This window comes from Cinclus cinclus, chromosome 1 (genome assembly GCF_963662255.1).
Source record: "Cinclus cinclus chromosome 1, bCinCin1.1, whole genome shotgun sequence".
Lineage (NCBI taxonomy): Eukaryota > Metazoa > Chordata > Aves > Passeriformes > Cinclidae > Cinclus > Cinclus cinclus.
This window is the reverse complement of record NC_085046.1, coordinates 130,954,229-130,970,736: the sequence shown is the minus strand read 5'-3', so window position 1 is coordinate 130,970,736 and position 16,508 is coordinate 130,954,229. Positions and strand designations below refer to the sequence as shown.

Here is a 16,508-nt window from a genome sequence, read left to right as displayed (position 1 = left end):
CTGATCAGCCTTATGAAAATGTGCATGTTCCCAAGGAGCCTTTTTTCCTGACTGCTCTTACCTCTTGCTGCCTTTAAATATTTTTATTTCATTAGCTGTGCTTTGGAAGTTGAATGCGCTCATTCTTGGAAATGTAAGATCTAAAGTCAGTTGCATTTTGTACAAGATTTCAGCCGTCTCTAAGTTGAAAAGAAACCTGAGCTGCCTCTCTGCAGGGAGGACAGTAAATGGTTTTGTGGGAGGGATGCAGTTCTGGCTTGAGCTCTTCAAACAGAACTGCACCATCTTGGTGCAAGTCAGATCGCTGACTAAACTCAAACTCTGTTTTCTCTGACTAAAGTGATGCTCTTCTCAGTTCACGTGGCCTACACAGAGTTCTTTCTGAAACTCCACAGATTGGCCACAGTTTCTGGGTAATACCTGGTGGTTTTTGCCTAGTTGAACTGCCTGTTCCTTAGACTTGTTTTTTCACCTGCATCACGAGAGGCCAGGGAAGGGAGAAACTAAAAGCGACAGGAATGTATTGCAGAAGCCCAAGCTGGATTGCCTCATGCCAAACCCTTATGTAAGTCATACTTCTGTCAGAAGAGCTATTTCAGCAAGTTTAAACTTCTTAATTTCTCAGGACCTCAGTTTTGCTGTGCAGGTAAATGGAAATATGGTTTACTCCTGTAAATAAATTTTATCAAATAATATAATTATTTTCAGTCACTTTGAAATCATCTGATAATTTTATGCATCACTTTAAGAAGCAACATTAAAATGCAGGTAAGTTTATTCTGGAGATAAGTTTCTAGGAGAAAACTGATTTGCTGATTAATTTTGTAACATTTTTAAATTCAGAAGTAGTATTTCATATGTGAGGCAGTCTAAGTATCAATTTAATGCAGCAGTGAATTTTGAGTCTATAAAAATTAATACACTAATACGCTAATGCACCATTAATACACTAATGCAGAAAATGCTTCTCTTATTTACAGATCTACTGTAAGAATTCAGTATTTTTTTTTTATTCACTGAAATGAATTAGAGGAAAGGTAAAATTTACATCTGATCTCCCAGCATGGTGGTTCTTTTTCAGAAATTTTTTCCATGGTTTCTGGCCAATTTGACTAATTGGCATCAGGTTGTGGATCTTGAGGAAGTTTATTTTAATATCTGTTCGAGATGGAGATAGTTGCAACATTAGATAAAAGACATCATAGAAGCTTTCCTCATGATGTTTCCATGTCTTTTTTGTAGTGAAGCATCCAGGCTTGAACATCCATCCTTTCAATCAGTATCATAGAGTTGTGCATGTATGAGCTAATTACTTTTTACTGTTGCATAAAGATTTTTTTGACTGACTGACATCTCTTCCAGTCATTCAGATTGATTTTTAAATAGTTGCCTACTTAGTAATACCACCACTCTCATGGATAATAATGCATTTTAAGGCTAATCAAGCAGAAGGTTGAAAAATACTAGAATTAATGAACTTAAAACCATTAATATTCTAATTCAGGTGAAATTGTGGTGGTCTTGAACAGGAACTTTGGAATGATGTTGAGATTTATTTAGAATGACTTTCTGAAATGACAAAGATCTGAAGAGCACAGTTACCACCTTGACTGCTCCTGCCAGTCCCAAAGATGACGCACTGGTCTTCCCAGGTGGAATAATCTGGTGTTGCTGTGGGAGCAAAATGGTTTCCTCGTGAGGATTGGAGAACCCCCAGGCCTGGTTGTGTTGAGAAGCACAATCCCAGACTGGTGACAATGTCTTTGTTACCTTTGGTCTCAAAGAGAAGGAGAAACAGAGAAAAGTGGCTGTGAGGTAACTTGGTTGTCAAAGCTGCTGTGGAGGAAAAAGAGGAGTTTGATGCACAGCCTCATGGGTGACACTGAAATGTGCTAAGCACAACCCCAAGTCTTGGCAGATGGTTCTGGAGGTGAATCTGCTGTGGCGTGTCACTCGTGTGCCAGGCCAGGTCACTGAGTATCTGAGATGTCGCTGTCTCAGCTCCTGCCTGCACACAGGGAACAGCAGGAAGTGTTCTGGGGGGCAAACCCAGCAAGATTCCAGATACAGCTCTCCTTGTACCAGATCCTGGTGAGCTGGCTTTACAAAAGGACTAATTTTTATTCCATCGCAACAATAAGGGCATTAAAATTCCCAACAGCCTAAACTGGAACAGTTGTGTTTAGGCACAAGACTCATGCTGGTGGGGTTGTGTGGGCTTGAGTTCCCCTTTACTCACAGGCTGCATTCTCAAGACATTTCTAAGCACAACATTCTGTGTGAGGGGCACTTTATCCCCTTATAATCCCTACTGCTTACAAGGAAAACCATTCTCATGTCACTGTCTGTGTTTGTGAGGGTGGCATTTAGCACAGAGCAACCGAGAAAATGGCACAGCCCCAGCTGGAAGTTGTGTCTGCACTGAAATGTGTTACATGCCCTAGGGCCGGGCCCAGGGAGGAGTGAGGACTCGGGGTGGGTGATAATTCATCCCCCTCAGCCAGCTGGGGTGAGCCCCTGCTCCAGCCACCACCCTCTGTCCCTTGGGTAGCTGCAGCTCACGGTTGCTGAGCAGTTACACTGACTTGGGTCATAAATCCTGATTTACAGCAGGGAAGAAGCTTTGTTCCCTGCTGTTCAGAACTATGTTGTTTATTGTAATGAACAAGTTTTCTGAAAGGCCTGGCAGCCACAGGAGTAGCCCCTTATTTGTGCAACTGGATTATGTATAGCAGAGCAGGTTCTGATGAATGGAAATACATCCCATATGAGGGTAAGGAGGGTGGTTTGCCAGGAAAGGGGCTCTCACCACTTCTGGTACCACTCCCTAGGGAGAGGGGGAAGAGTAGTGGCCCTGTGGTACATTGGCTTTTGGCCAGGGAAGCAACCCTGCCATGCTGACACAGCCCTGGTATCATCTGTCAGCCTGGAGCTGGCTTCTCAAAAAATGTCAAAAGTACTTTGAAATAGCAACAGTGTGACCTCCATTCCCGTGCTATTCCCTGGCCACTGACTGCATTTTTAGTGGCTACAGAAGGAACCTTGCAATCATCTCTTGTGTGAAAACCTGGGATATGTGCCCAGGAGCAGCTCGGTCTCTGCAGGCCAGGGCCTGTGTGTGTGACTGGTGCCATCATTGCCACTGCAGGGTCACGTTCACTGCCCTGCTCCCATCACCTGCAGAACCAGTGCTCTCTTCCTGCTTCTGTCCTGCTGTTGGGTTTGGTTGGTTTGGTTTTACAGAGGTGGATGTTGCCACTTTGAGAGGGTGAGTGACAAGCAAAGCACGTAACACCATGCTGGGACTGGGGTGTCCCTGCCACAAAGCCAGGTAAGACATTTGGGTGCTCTTGCTCCCTCTCCCCTTTTGCCCACTCTGTTGTTTCTGGGTGCTGTGTCCTCACTGAGGCCATGCACTGCAGTGCTGAGGTGGCAGCTACAGCCCTACCTTTGCCTGGCAGAGCAGACAAAGCTGCAGAAGATACTATGATTATGGAGGGCAGAGGAAAACAAAAAAGCAGCATAAAGGCCAAACATAAAGCAGAAACAAGATTTAAAATATGGGAGTATTCAAAAATAAGAGGGGAAAATTAGACCAGGAGTGTCAGGGATGGGGACTGCCCAAAGAGAGACAAACTCCTGGCCCAGCAGTGAGGAAAGCAGTAATTCAGCTCTGTTGCTTCCCTGCTGACCATTACACAGATGGGACACAAAATGTGTTTTCCCGGTCTCATGGTGAGCAAGGAGCTACTTTTGGTCTGTTGCTCCAGTGCCACACCTGGGATGCTGTGGCTGCCTCTGTGCAAAGGCCACTCGGCCTCACCTGGCCATTCTCTTTGACAGGTGATCCCACATCTGCTGTTCAGCTGCAGCTGTTGGGGGCTGCAGAGATTGCTCCTGCAGGTTCCCAGACTAAGGCAAGAGGAACAGACTTGGGCAGCCCTTACCTGTCAAACGAATGGTGAAATCCATACCCAAAGATACTCCATTCTGCACCCCCTGCCCCCAGAATGCCTTCCACTGGTCTAATGCTGCCCCTTCAGTTTTGAAGACTGCTGCCCTTGGCTCAAGCAGTTCAGGCTGAATTGGCAGTACAGTCCCGAACATCTGTTTGATTCCATTTTTTTACAAGTTCTGTGTCTTTATAAATTGTTCTGTCTGTCAGGCCCTCCTAAATGCTGGCTAAAAAAAGCAGCCAATCTCAGTGAAACCTGAACGAGGCAGGACCATCACCAATATGACTACAAGCAATGCTGGTGTTTTACATCCTCAACCAGCCAAAGTTTAGGGTCTGCCTTAATCTGAGGAGGTCACACACACACACACACACACAAAGTGAAAACCCATTAATTGCTAAATATCATCAACTGTAATGATGATGATAATTTAGGAATTAAAACCCTCAGTCTTGGAACTCCAAGATGATACTAATAATCCACATGTCAGAATTATAAGCCTGAAGTGTACTGAAAAGAAGCCATAATTATACTTGTCAAGAAAAAAACTTTATTAATATACACCTGAGAAAAATCTTCATTAGAACATTCTTAATGATATTTCTGCAGTGCTATATGAGTCTGATATAAATTTATATCACCTGTGCAAAGAAGGCATCAAAATTTTAAAAGCTTCAACTTTGACAGAACTTTGTCAGAATCAAATATAAAACATAAGTAATGCCTGAAATTTGAAAAAAAATTCATACTGGTCCAAAAAATTGTTTTACTTTTAGTTTTATAAATATATCTGTAAACAGAAATAGCTGGTAGTTTAAACAATTTGAACACAAACATCAGAGTTAAATATTTCTACTGTGAAGTGCAGCCACTTTTTCTTCTGTCACTGCCCAAAAAAAGTCAGAACACCAGCCACCCTCCTGCACACACAGGAAAGAAGTTCTCTGTGCACTAAAAATTACTCATTAAAAACATACCCATCCATTTAATAATTGTTTCCAAGTTAGTATATAATTAATTCACTTTTTTTGTTAAGATGTATTGAGCCAAAATACTGAAATCTGTTTTCTACAGACCAGGAATAGTGAACAAACAGATGGCCCACAGGAGTTTTCTGAAAAATGTTAATACCTTTTGTAAACCTATTTTTGCAAAGTTACTGCTAACTGACCCATTTATCTTGAAGATCCTTTATCACCTAAACAGAGAATTCACAAAACCATGTAACAAGTGATGACTAAGAGTGTATTTATCTATTGTACCATCAAGGTATTTCACACTGCATATATAATGTAAAATGCATTTTTCTGAGTCTAAATAAAATCGATATGCCAAATGAAATGAACTCTGTTACTGAACAGAGACAGGCATTAAATTCTAGAGATGTATACAACTACAAGAAGAAAAGAGCAGCAAGTTTTAAATGTGCATATGCTATCAAAACAGAATAGAATTCCAGCAGTCCAGGTAAAGACCCACTTGAATCCAGGCAAGTTTGCCGAGTTCATTCATTCAGCTTCTAACATGAACTATATGCATGCAGCCAATGAACTTTAACTTCCTAAAGTTCATAAACCTTTTTAAGGCTCTTGAGATCTTCCAATGAGTACTGATCACTCTGGCTTTCTGAAAGTAAATCAAACAGTTGCTGTACCTCTTCTTTTTCACTTTTGCTAAGAAGGGCCACCACCACCTGAAAAAAACAAAAACAAAACAACAAATTTTATAAACAGCACAAGGTGACTGAAAAATCATAATATCTGACAGAGATACAAAAGTCAAGTGTTTTTTCCTTTTAAGGTATGAAATTTTCCTTTAGATTTCTGTGCAATTTAAGTACACATTCAAGGAGTCTAGGTTCTTACCTTAAATCTTTCTGCTTTGCTTAAGTAGAAAAGGTGCTGATATGCAAGGCCAGGGTCTTTTCCAGCTATATAATGTTCTAATGACTGGATAAAAATCAGAAGGATTTCTCCTTCAAGTTTGTTACTCAGCAGCACTGGCAATATTTTTGGATCTGTAATTGTTAAAAGATCCGCACAAGCAGCTTTATCCTTAGTGGCATTCACTGCATTTACGATCTGTCCGAAGTCGTAAGCGTTGGATGGTGCCGAAATACGGAGCTTCTCAGAGGACCTCCGTGTTCTCTTTGGAACAGCCTCCTCAGCAGCAACATGGTGACTCTCAGCATCCTCTGATGTAGCAAACTGCCTCCCTTCCTGTCCATCAGGCTCAGTCACCTTCACAAACAAAGTGGCAACAGATCACTTAACCCAGACAGAGATAACCTGAAGCTTCATAAACTGCATTTATCCATCGTATCACTGGATTAAAGCTGGCAGTCTGCTCTTCATAAAAGAAACACACCCATGCTCTTACACGTCCTACTGGCCCCAGAACAGGAGCTGTCTTGTCCCCCCCTTCAAAGGCCCACAGTCAAAAGTGTGGTTTCAGCACCTCCTTTTCACTGCTCGGCACTGCACTGTGGAATCACCCCTGGAGAGCACCGGGAGCAAGGAGGACGCTACACATGTATTAAATGTGGAGTTCCAGAAGACAGGGACAACTGGAGTCAAGGCAGCAGACACGCATGTTTCATGTCACTGCTGTGTCTCCAGGGCAGTACAGGCACATGGCAGCTGGATCAGGTTGTTGTTAGGAGTCTTGCTTTGGAAAGAGAAAGCTCAGCATGGATAAACTGCCTGACTATCCACTTAACTTCCCCTGAGATGCAGCCTCTAACAAGTTTCATGAATCAGCCACTAAAAATTAACAATGGGGCCAACTGCATTTGGTAAAACCTATTTCAAGCCATCAAGAGTTGTGAAATTAGTATAACCTGACTAAAACGTACTGAACAGCATCTCTCAATGCCAAGTATTTTGAAAAGTATGAAGATACTGTATTGCATAGAATAGGGGATTAGTAATTTTTGGAAAACACTGCATTTGGCTTACAGACATTTTGATCTATTTTTCAACAATCCTTAGAATCAAGGGAGAAACCCTGACTGTCTTTTATATAATTATAGCTTGATTAGCATAGAATAATGATGATAAATTTTTAAAAAGTTTTGGTTTTCTTTGCAATCTGTTTCCATGGAACTACCCTGTACTCAAGCAGGTGAAAGAGGGGAGCCTCTTCACAGGGGCAGTTGTAATTATGACAGCAAACATAAATGCTTCTGCATCACCCCTAGAGGAACTACCAGTGCCAGCAACATAGATGGCTGGTCTCTGAGCAATGTAGTCACTTCCCAAACCTTCTCTAAACACTTTCCAGGTCCCTTTGTTTGTCACAACTCAGAGCTTAACTAACACTATACCAGCTTATGCGGGTTACATAAAATCCCATGAGCTCGTGACAACCTGAAGTACTTAAAGAACTTTTTTTTTCCCTATATTAATAACTGCAGGTTCCATTATACCACATTCTGAAATTACACTATCAAATTACAGTATCCTTATACTGGTAACATGAAAAGGGGAAAAAGAATTCTTAAACGACCAGCAAAGCTACAATCCAAAAACTATCAGATGACTGAGAAAATCCTTTCATCACCTAATTCTAGCCAGAACTGTGCAAAGCTAACATTGTGATCCTGTACATAACATTACATCCCGTGCTTCTTTTGTAAGACCTTACAGATGTTTTACTCTTGTTCTTTTGGGTAGTATTTAACTTTTCAGACTTGTAATTTCACGAGGAACACGGGAGCAGCCAGCACATCTGCTGACCACAGACCTCTGCCAACACAGCTCCAGAGGGTGCCCAAGGAGCACAGACTTCAAAAATAAAACTGCTATTTCACAGCTGCTCTCTATAAAACATGTATTTCAAAGTTTAGGCACCTTTTGTTTACAAGGAGCATATCCTCAAGTTTAGTGCCATCTAAATGGACTATTTCCCTTCCTGCTGTGGTTCTGAATATGCTTGTGAGCAGTCCGCTCTTTATTGTATGTAAAACTCCTCCAATATGCCCTCAACTGATGTGAAAAATGCAACACCATCCCCCCAACGATACAGATTCAAGATAGGCAAACAAAGCTTTAATATTATTTCTTCATATGTGTGGTTCAGTTGTGTTTGCTTTAAAAAAATGAACAGGTATACCACCTCTTGTATGGTTATTTTCTTCCCTTGTGTTTGCTGACTGCCAGCTTCAGCACTGCTGTCAAGGTGAAGCAGTTGGGTTACCTCCTCTAATTCCTTTTGTGCTTCAAGAACATTTGGATCTATTAGAAGTACCTTGTTGAAATCATCAACACTGGCTTGATAATTCTGTAAGTAGAAGAAAATATTTTTCTCACAAGTACATCACTAGAAAAATATATCTGAAGTACCATACTGTCCTTTACAAGTAAGAAAGGTAAAAATACTGGGATCTGGACATGAAGTAGACAAAAATAATCTAAATACTGATAGTGTGATTTTGTTAGAGGGGAAAAGGGAAATGAGAATGAGTTAATACTCTGTGACTAAATACTTCCAATTAAATATGTAATATGAAATAATTTCTTCTCAGAAACCTATTCCCTATATCAGAGAGCAAAATACTGAAGTTTGCTGCTTTCAAGTATAATTGCTTACAGTGTAACACTGCTTCACAATTAATATAATATGAGCCCAGCAAGTCTGCATACCTGCTTTGCCAATAAGAGAGTTAAGTTGGGCTTTGATTAAAGATGTATCTAATCTTCCTGGGCTTCAATCCAATAGACCATCTCTTACAGTGAATTTTTGCTAATACTTGAGAAGACAAGGATTATGTTATGACCTCTGGGCTAAACAAGATTAAGACAAAACACAGTGACATAGTGGCATTAGGACACAGTTCCTCAGTAATCAGTCTTGTAATTTGTTTAATGCTTTTATGTCACATGTTTTTCTGCACAATTACTATTTTTTAGACTAAATTTTCTGGAGAGACAAAGTTAATAGCATCAGTTGAAGAAGACTGGAATTACCACATAGAAAAATCAAGAACTCTCAAGGGCTGGAATATCAAAAATAAAGATGAAATGCAGCAGTAAACAGTAAAAGGCAATGCAGACAGTAAAAGACCAACATGATTTCTTGTGTGAGTGGTCTAGTATTTCTTCCATTCCCAAGCAGCATCGTAAAGTTACTATTACATCATTTGTATTATCATGGAAAAAAATTCGTCATGTACTACCCAAGGTTCTTCCTCAGCACCTCAACTGTAATAGAGGAGCCATTGCCCAAGTCACTCAAAACTCTTTTCCACATTTTGTTCCATACTGGTGGCCAGTATTCAAGGCTGCAGGATATCAGTAATGAAATGAAGCCTGCTAGGCCATGAGGGAGGAGTGAGAGAATGAGAATTACATACCCCAACAAAGGAATGCACAAAGGGGCCAGGTTGCTTTCATCAGAAATCCACTACAAATTAAGCTAAATCATTTGAATTACAGATGCGAGGATTCACAACTGTATGTGGAACAGACTTCTGGAAAAGGTAACAAGGGTCAGCAACCAACTCTATTGAATTTAAACTGCAGCCTGCCTGACTGCCCAAGAAAAATCACACAAGATGTCTACCCAAAGCAAGAGAGTGAACTACCACCTGCAGGAGATGCTGTTTGGGGTCCTGTGTCACAGGCCTAATGCATGTCACTAACAATTTTTGCTGATCTTCCCTGAACTACATCCCAGTAAATCTGTAAGAAAATCCCTCATTTACTACATTAAATTCCACTGCAGCTTTTGTAGTTAGATGTGTGTCTAATTACAGACAAATAACACTTCCCACCTTAGCTAGGTCTTTGCCAAATTACATGCCTTTAGCTCATACAATTCTTCATTATAGTCATTTGTCAACTTCAGATAATTTTTGTCATTTTCTCCGATTTTACCTATCACTTTCATCCTTGAAATTAGCCAACAATGAAGGAATTAAATCCAACCACAAACCAACTCCTTTGGGAGTCCCAAGATGAGACTGTTCTGAAGGAGTTCCTCAACACTATGTTTCAGGTTATCTTCAATCATACAAAAACAGCACTTTTTTTTTTTAGGATATGCAAAAAAGCAGAAGTTGTATCTCCAATTCTTGACCTTCTTCGTGGGTGTGTAATGCCCTTTTTTTCTGTCTGGTAGAATCACCATGTATTAACATTTATACTGACATTTTATCAAGTTTAACTAGGTAAGGTCAGAGATGATTAATACCAGGTAGCTTAGTACAGTTACAGAAAAAAACATTACACAAAATTAGGACTTTTCACACTTCGAAAAATTCACAGCAATAGAGGAAAAAATGTATCATGTTCCTAGGACCTGCATTTGGAATTTTAAGATTGGATGAGCACAGACTGGTATGCTGCTTAAGGTTCTCAGGTGATTTGTAAGCTGAGACACCATCCAGTAATTTTTTGCTATGGCATCAAGCATAATGGAGGTCTTAGTAAGTGCCCATTCATTTGAAGGACAACGATGAAGCTTGGTGGACCTCCAGTCCACTCCTTCAACAGGGCAGACAGCACTTCAGATGCTTGTTAAAGATAATTGTAAATTTAATACAAAGCAGGTGATGAGAGCTGCCATCACAAGCCTACAACATCAAGAAGCTGGTAATTAAACACTAAGTAAGAACTGATGGGTAAGAGCAAGGAGAGCTGTGGGAGAATTACAGAATGTAAAGGCTAATTTAACATCACTGAAGATGGGGTACCACCAGAGGGAGGGACAAACAGAATAACACGGTTTAAGTGACGGAACACGAGATCTGAAGTCCCATTCAGGATGGATATGAACAATGTGTCTGCATTTATGATGATCAGGTGAAAGGATACTCAAAAAACTGTATGTAAGATGAGCACTGTAGAAACACCACCACCATGCAGATGGAAAGGAAAAGGCTGAGTACTGACACTGCTGCAGAGTGACAAAGTATAGTACTGACAAAGAGGTGTAATGCATTTGGAGAAGAAAGAGAGAGAAAGCAACAATAATTAAATCCCTAGTTTAATATTACACTTCAACATGAGCAAATGCCAAGAAAGATTGAGATTTTTGTTTGGACAGATGAAGACACACTTGAAGAGAATCCATTTGTCATCAGCAAAGTTATAGTAAACTCCTTGACAGATAAAACAGACTGGGAAACCCAGAAGGAGAATACTAGAACATCAGAACAGATTTGAAACTCGTTTAACCAATCTCCAGTCAAACCTTACTTATTGCAACATTCTTGTATTTTTCTCAAATTATTACATCAACATGCACGTTTTTATGTAGCAAGAAGTATTTATGTAGTGTTTTATGTATATGCCTAATGCTCTACAAAATAATGAATCACCACATTGAGTTTGTATTCACCCATTGACAGCAACTACCTCACTGCCTTTGAAGAGGATAAGCAAGTTTAGAAGTGCTTAAGAATGCCTGCCATGATCTTTTTCCTCACCTGTAATCCTTTGTATGCTAGTGCTCTTCTATAAAAAGCTTTAATATTAGAATCTTCTATCTGAAGAACATGATCACAATCCCGCTTAGCCTCTTCATATTTATACAGTTTCAAGTAACAGAGAGCTCTAACACAGAAAAACAGAATATACTGAAATATAAGTAAATTCTACAGTGCTGTAGTGCCAACATCTTCTGACTCACAAATGTTAATTACAATACTTCAAATAATTCAGTCTCAATGTGATTTTTTTAAAGTACATAAAACCATTAACTATCAAGAACATCACTGGAAGGATTTAGAGAAGATCAATTTCTGCAATAAAAGTCAAAATTCAAGTGTGACTAATGCTTGAAGTTAAGCAGGTATGCAAGTATTTTAAAAGCAGAGCTTAGGTTAGTACAATATGATAGTATAGTGGTTAATGTAATATGGATTTTATACAGCCATTCTGGGTAAAAAAGTGCTCCAGATTAAATAAACAATACTGCTCTCTGTACCTAATTATTACTTGGAACTCTCCTACTCAAGTACTGGTCTAATCAAATCCTTCTTAGTTTGTAGAAGCTGATAAGATTACAGCATAAAGAATTATACTGCTGAATTAGGTCAACCTTTAAAATAATGCTGATGTATGACTGTGTTGTCACTTTTATTTTCTCAGAATGTGTATTTTCTCAGAATGTGTATTTTCTCAGAATTATTACTCTTCATATCTGAGATACTGATACTGCATGTTAAGTTTTAATTTAATTCATACCAGTATTCTTAAAAAATATCTCAAAAATGCTACGCTAATTTTAACTTCTACTATTGCTTACTCTATTTATATGGAGTATTTTAAGATATACATCAGTGACATTAATACCTGCTCCCCTTGAAAAATGTTTTTACAAGAAATCCATTTTGTTATAAGCACTCAACAAGCAGGAAAAAATAAACCCTTTTGCACAACAGTGAGTGAAGGGACACAAAATCTTTATTTGGAATTAGAAAATGTAACTACTGTTATCCCACAAAGCAGCGTTATCTTTAGGATCTTTACCTGTTCGTGTAGACAGTACATTCCTCAGTATTTAACTTCATGCACTCACTGTATTTATTTGCAGCTTCTTCATATTCTCCAGTTTTCACAAAATCATTCCCTTCATTTTTCAACCTCTTGAACTTCTCCATAGCTTCCTCACCTACAGCATGAAAGGATCACAGTGTCACATAAGGTCAGTTCATTAAGGGTGGCTGAATGATCTGTGCAGACTAAGTATTAGTGCCTGGTAATGGAGTCCCTCTGTCACCCTGCACTCAGTCATTCCTGTCCCCAGCCTCCCCTGCTGCTCCAACAAAGGCATGACCACCCTGACATTTGGCTCACTGCTTTGGAGACCCTGCTTTTACTTACAATGGTGGATGGAGATTTAATCAGCAGGATTAAAGGTCCTCCAGATCTGCACCATCACACCAAGGTGCCCATAGTTTGATCTAATGCTCTCTAAGCAATCAACTGCCACAATTACTATGCTAAACTGACAATGACAAAGAAATCATCACATCAGTTGGAGTTAGGGATAGATCAGTAATATTATTTTAAGAACTATTTCTAAAAGATGGAGTGAGGAACCTGGAAACACCTAATTGCGCTTTTTTTTTAAATTATTACACATTTATTATGGAATTCTGTAACTGCCTTTCCTTCTTAATTCCACATCATTTGCTGCAGATGCTCTTGGGTTAGGCTACAGTTTTTAGCTGCGTTTGTAATGAAAAACTGATCCCAACTGCAGCTTTGTGACTTTGTTGTGAGCAAACAGTAATTAGCAACATAGCTTTAAGTAAATCATAATGAAATAATCTACTTTTTGCACCGTGCTAAAGAATATGAGCCCCCTGCCAAGCTTCAGGTTTTCAATACTGTATATAACCAATGATTTTAACCAACAATTGAACTCACTGAGTTATTTTATAAAAAACATGGCAGTTTCCTATGCCAGAAAACTACATGTGGACTTGAGGAAAAAATAAACTACATGAAACACACAACTAAATAATAACTCAAGTTGTAAGACACAAAGAAAAACATACAATTTTTGCAAAAGAATATCAGCCAACAGCAAGTTTTAACTACTGACTACTGAACATTATTGTTGGCAGCCTTTCAGTACCAGCTGTCACTGTCAGGTCTCACTGATGCAGCAGAGGCCTGAGAAGGCAACCAAGACATTAACAGTCAGCCTTCAGTGAAGAAAACAGTTACACAGTCATTGTTTAATATTTCTAAAAGCAAAGCCTAACCAAAGCCTGCTCTATTTGAAACAGACTGAGACATGTTTTGCATCAAAATGCTGCCAAGCACTTGGAGGACACTCAGTATTGCAGTATTGCATTAGAGACAGATAAGCCCCACCACTGGTACATATTTGGCCAAAAGCCCAGTTACAAACTGCAGTCACCCCTGTTGTTAACTGAGGGGAGATTATATTCAATACTACTTTATACTGAAATAAACTCAAAGGGAACCCAATTAATACTTGAATAGGGAACCATAGGGTTAAAGCTCTTGCAAAGGGAGTGTTTTTATTGTCAGTAACAACTGAATCAGAGAGCTTCCTTCACCTTATTTACTGAAGGAGAAAACTGGAACCGGCAATGAAGGGGGAAAAAAAGTCAGGAAGGAAGTTAGCTTCCTAGAGTTCAGCAATCAGTGATTATGAATGGACAAGTCCAGAACATCTTTGAAAGGTATCTCCTGAATGTCTTCTGCCAAAGTTGGTTATTTGTTTGAGTGGTGGTTTTTCTGGGGGAAAACTGTGTGGTAACTGTATTATGATGTCAGGGAAACCACAGATGCTCGTGTCTTGGGGGAATCAGGCACAGCATCAGCAGCCAGGCAAGGGAGGGGATTGTCCTGCTCTGCTCCGAGTTAGGGTGGGCTCACCTCGAGGGCTGGGGGCAGTTCTGAGCACCACAATGTAAGAAAGGTACTAAACCATTAGACTGCATCCAAAGGAGGGCCATGAGCATGGTGAAGGTTCTGGAGAGGAAGCCATATGTTCTGTTCAGCCTGGAGGAAACTGAGGGGAGACCACACTGAGATCATCAGCATTCCCACAAGGGGAAGCAGAGGGCAGGCACTGATCTCTTCACTCTCGTGGCCAGTGACAAGACTCAAGGAAGAAGAGCTATGGGAGGTTTAGGTTGGATACAAACAAAAAGGTTTTTCACCCAGAGGGTGGCTGGGCACTGGAACAGCTCCCCAGGGAAGCGGCCACAGCACCAAAGCTGACAGAGCTCAGGAAGGGTTTGGACAATGCTCTCAGGCACAGGGTGTGACTTTTGGGGTGTCCTGTGCAGGGCCAGCAGTTGGGCTTTGGTGATCCTGGTATTTTGCCGGTGAGCATTTCTGCTGATTTTATATAACTTTAGAAATTACCATAACTGCTCCACAAAGCACATTCAACTTCATCATGTAAATGACAGCAATTTACTTTGGCTTTCCACAAAGGTCTCTTAACGAGTATTTTCTAAAGCAGCTTGACATTGTTAAAATATATTCCATTTTCTAATTAAGTTTATTTTCTGAATGTGTATTTGCATTAGCTATACATACGATTCATTTGCAGTTGCTCTTCTCTGCTGATGTCCACAGTACTTGGCTTACTCTCTGAAGTGAGGGCTCCTCCATCCCACCTGTGTAGCTGAGCAGCAAGCGGAACAACTGGAATTGGTGGCAGCTTCTCCCTCCAACTGGGACCATCCTGATCTATTAAAGTCTTTGTTATTCTGAAAAAAAAAAAGCCCCACCAACATGACTTTTCATATATTTAACTCACACCTCAATAACTTACAACCAGTTCAATACTGCAATGATCCAATTTAAAAAAGCAACAACTGAACAATTATCTTTAAGACTAATTTGAAAAATATTTTCACAGCAATCAACAGTATCACATTCAATTAAGATTTAGACTTTTTCTACTTCAGAGTATTATGCTGGCATTTAGAAGACAAGCTGACTTCAGCATGACCTGCAAATATTTAAGCCAATGACTGATTCTACAACTAAGCTCTAAATGCTGCCTACCAAATCCAGTAAAGAAATACGGAAAAAAGAAAAATCTATGTATTCATTTTGGTTACTCTTCTCAGCTGTTCATAGGTGTTATTTGTGGTAAGTGTAGATTACAATATTCTCAGGCAAAATGTGATACTTAAATTTGTAACTGTCAATGAAACCTCTTCCACAACTACTGTCTAAAAAAGCCATGCAGGTCATAAATTAGTCTGCATTAAGTTGCATTTTACAGTTATATAGTCAGAAATGTATTGATCAATCCCCACTTGAAAGTATTTTAACTGCATATAAAAACTGTTTAGTCTTTCTTAAACCAACACATACATATGTGTCAACTATTTCCACATATGTGTGGTTCAATCCAAAAATTATTTAACTGGGATTTTCCCATTGCATTTTTCTCTTTTTGAGAAAGGCACAAGTAGACATAGTAAGCAAAGCCATTTAATATTTCATGGTTCCATTAGAAATTATGTAGTGTTAAAAAAAAAATAGTCAATTACAAAACTACCATAACAGTGTGATAAACATCTCCTAATCCAAAATGGGTTTAAGAATCAAGTTCAACTGGTAAAAAGTCTAATTGGTAGTTTAAAAAAGGAAAATTCTGAATTAAGTAGCAAAGCAAGTCACAATGATACTACAGGAAGTAAAACTAGAAATTTTTGTATCAGGTGCACCTCCGTCTAACGCAGGTGTAAAAAACATACTACATGAACACACAGCCAAAAAAAAAAACTAAGAACCTTGCAAGTGACATGAAGAACAACACAGAATGAACATAAATTACCCAACTGAGTTTTCTTATTTACTCTTGCACTTTCAAAGTATTTGAATGATAGCTATTTTAAAAAAGAAAAAAGTGTCAGTGTAATATTTTGGCAACAGCATCAGAGCACTCAACACCATATTCTTTTCCTATTGTAGTCTGTCAAAAAACTAATACAAGAAGCAGCACCAGTTCTGATCTCCTTTACATAAAACAGAAAGTAGCAAAATATTTTAAAGAATTATAGACTAAAGTCTGTTTGTAGAGCTATATAATGAGCAAGTT

General features: G+C 39.4%; 1 protein-coding gene across 1 annotated transcript in view; it reads right to left on the bottom strand.

Moving 5' to 3' along the window:
• Window positions 1-4,558: 4,558 nt before the first annotated feature.
• The window catches only part of SPAG1 (sperm associated antigen 1), a 36,041-nt gene continuing 24,091 nt past the window's right edge, over window positions 4,559-16,508 (bottom strand). The window contains exons 13-18 of the mRNA XM_062490521.1: window positions 14,990-15,162; window positions 12,431-12,572; window positions 11,386-11,512; window positions 8,073-8,237; window positions 5,822-6,196; window positions 4,559-5,649 (exon numbers count right to left, since the gene is read on the bottom strand). Of these exons, the coding sequence (XP_062346505.1) occupies window positions 5,518-5,649; window positions 5,822-6,196; window positions 8,073-8,237; window positions 11,386-11,512; window positions 12,431-12,572; window positions 14,990-15,162 (1,114 nt within the window). The 3' untranslated portion in view covers window positions 4,559-5,517. The remainder of the gene's footprint in view (window positions 5,650-5,821; window positions 6,197-8,072; window positions 8,238-11,385; window positions 11,513-12,430; window positions 12,573-14,989; window positions 15,163-16,508) is intronic.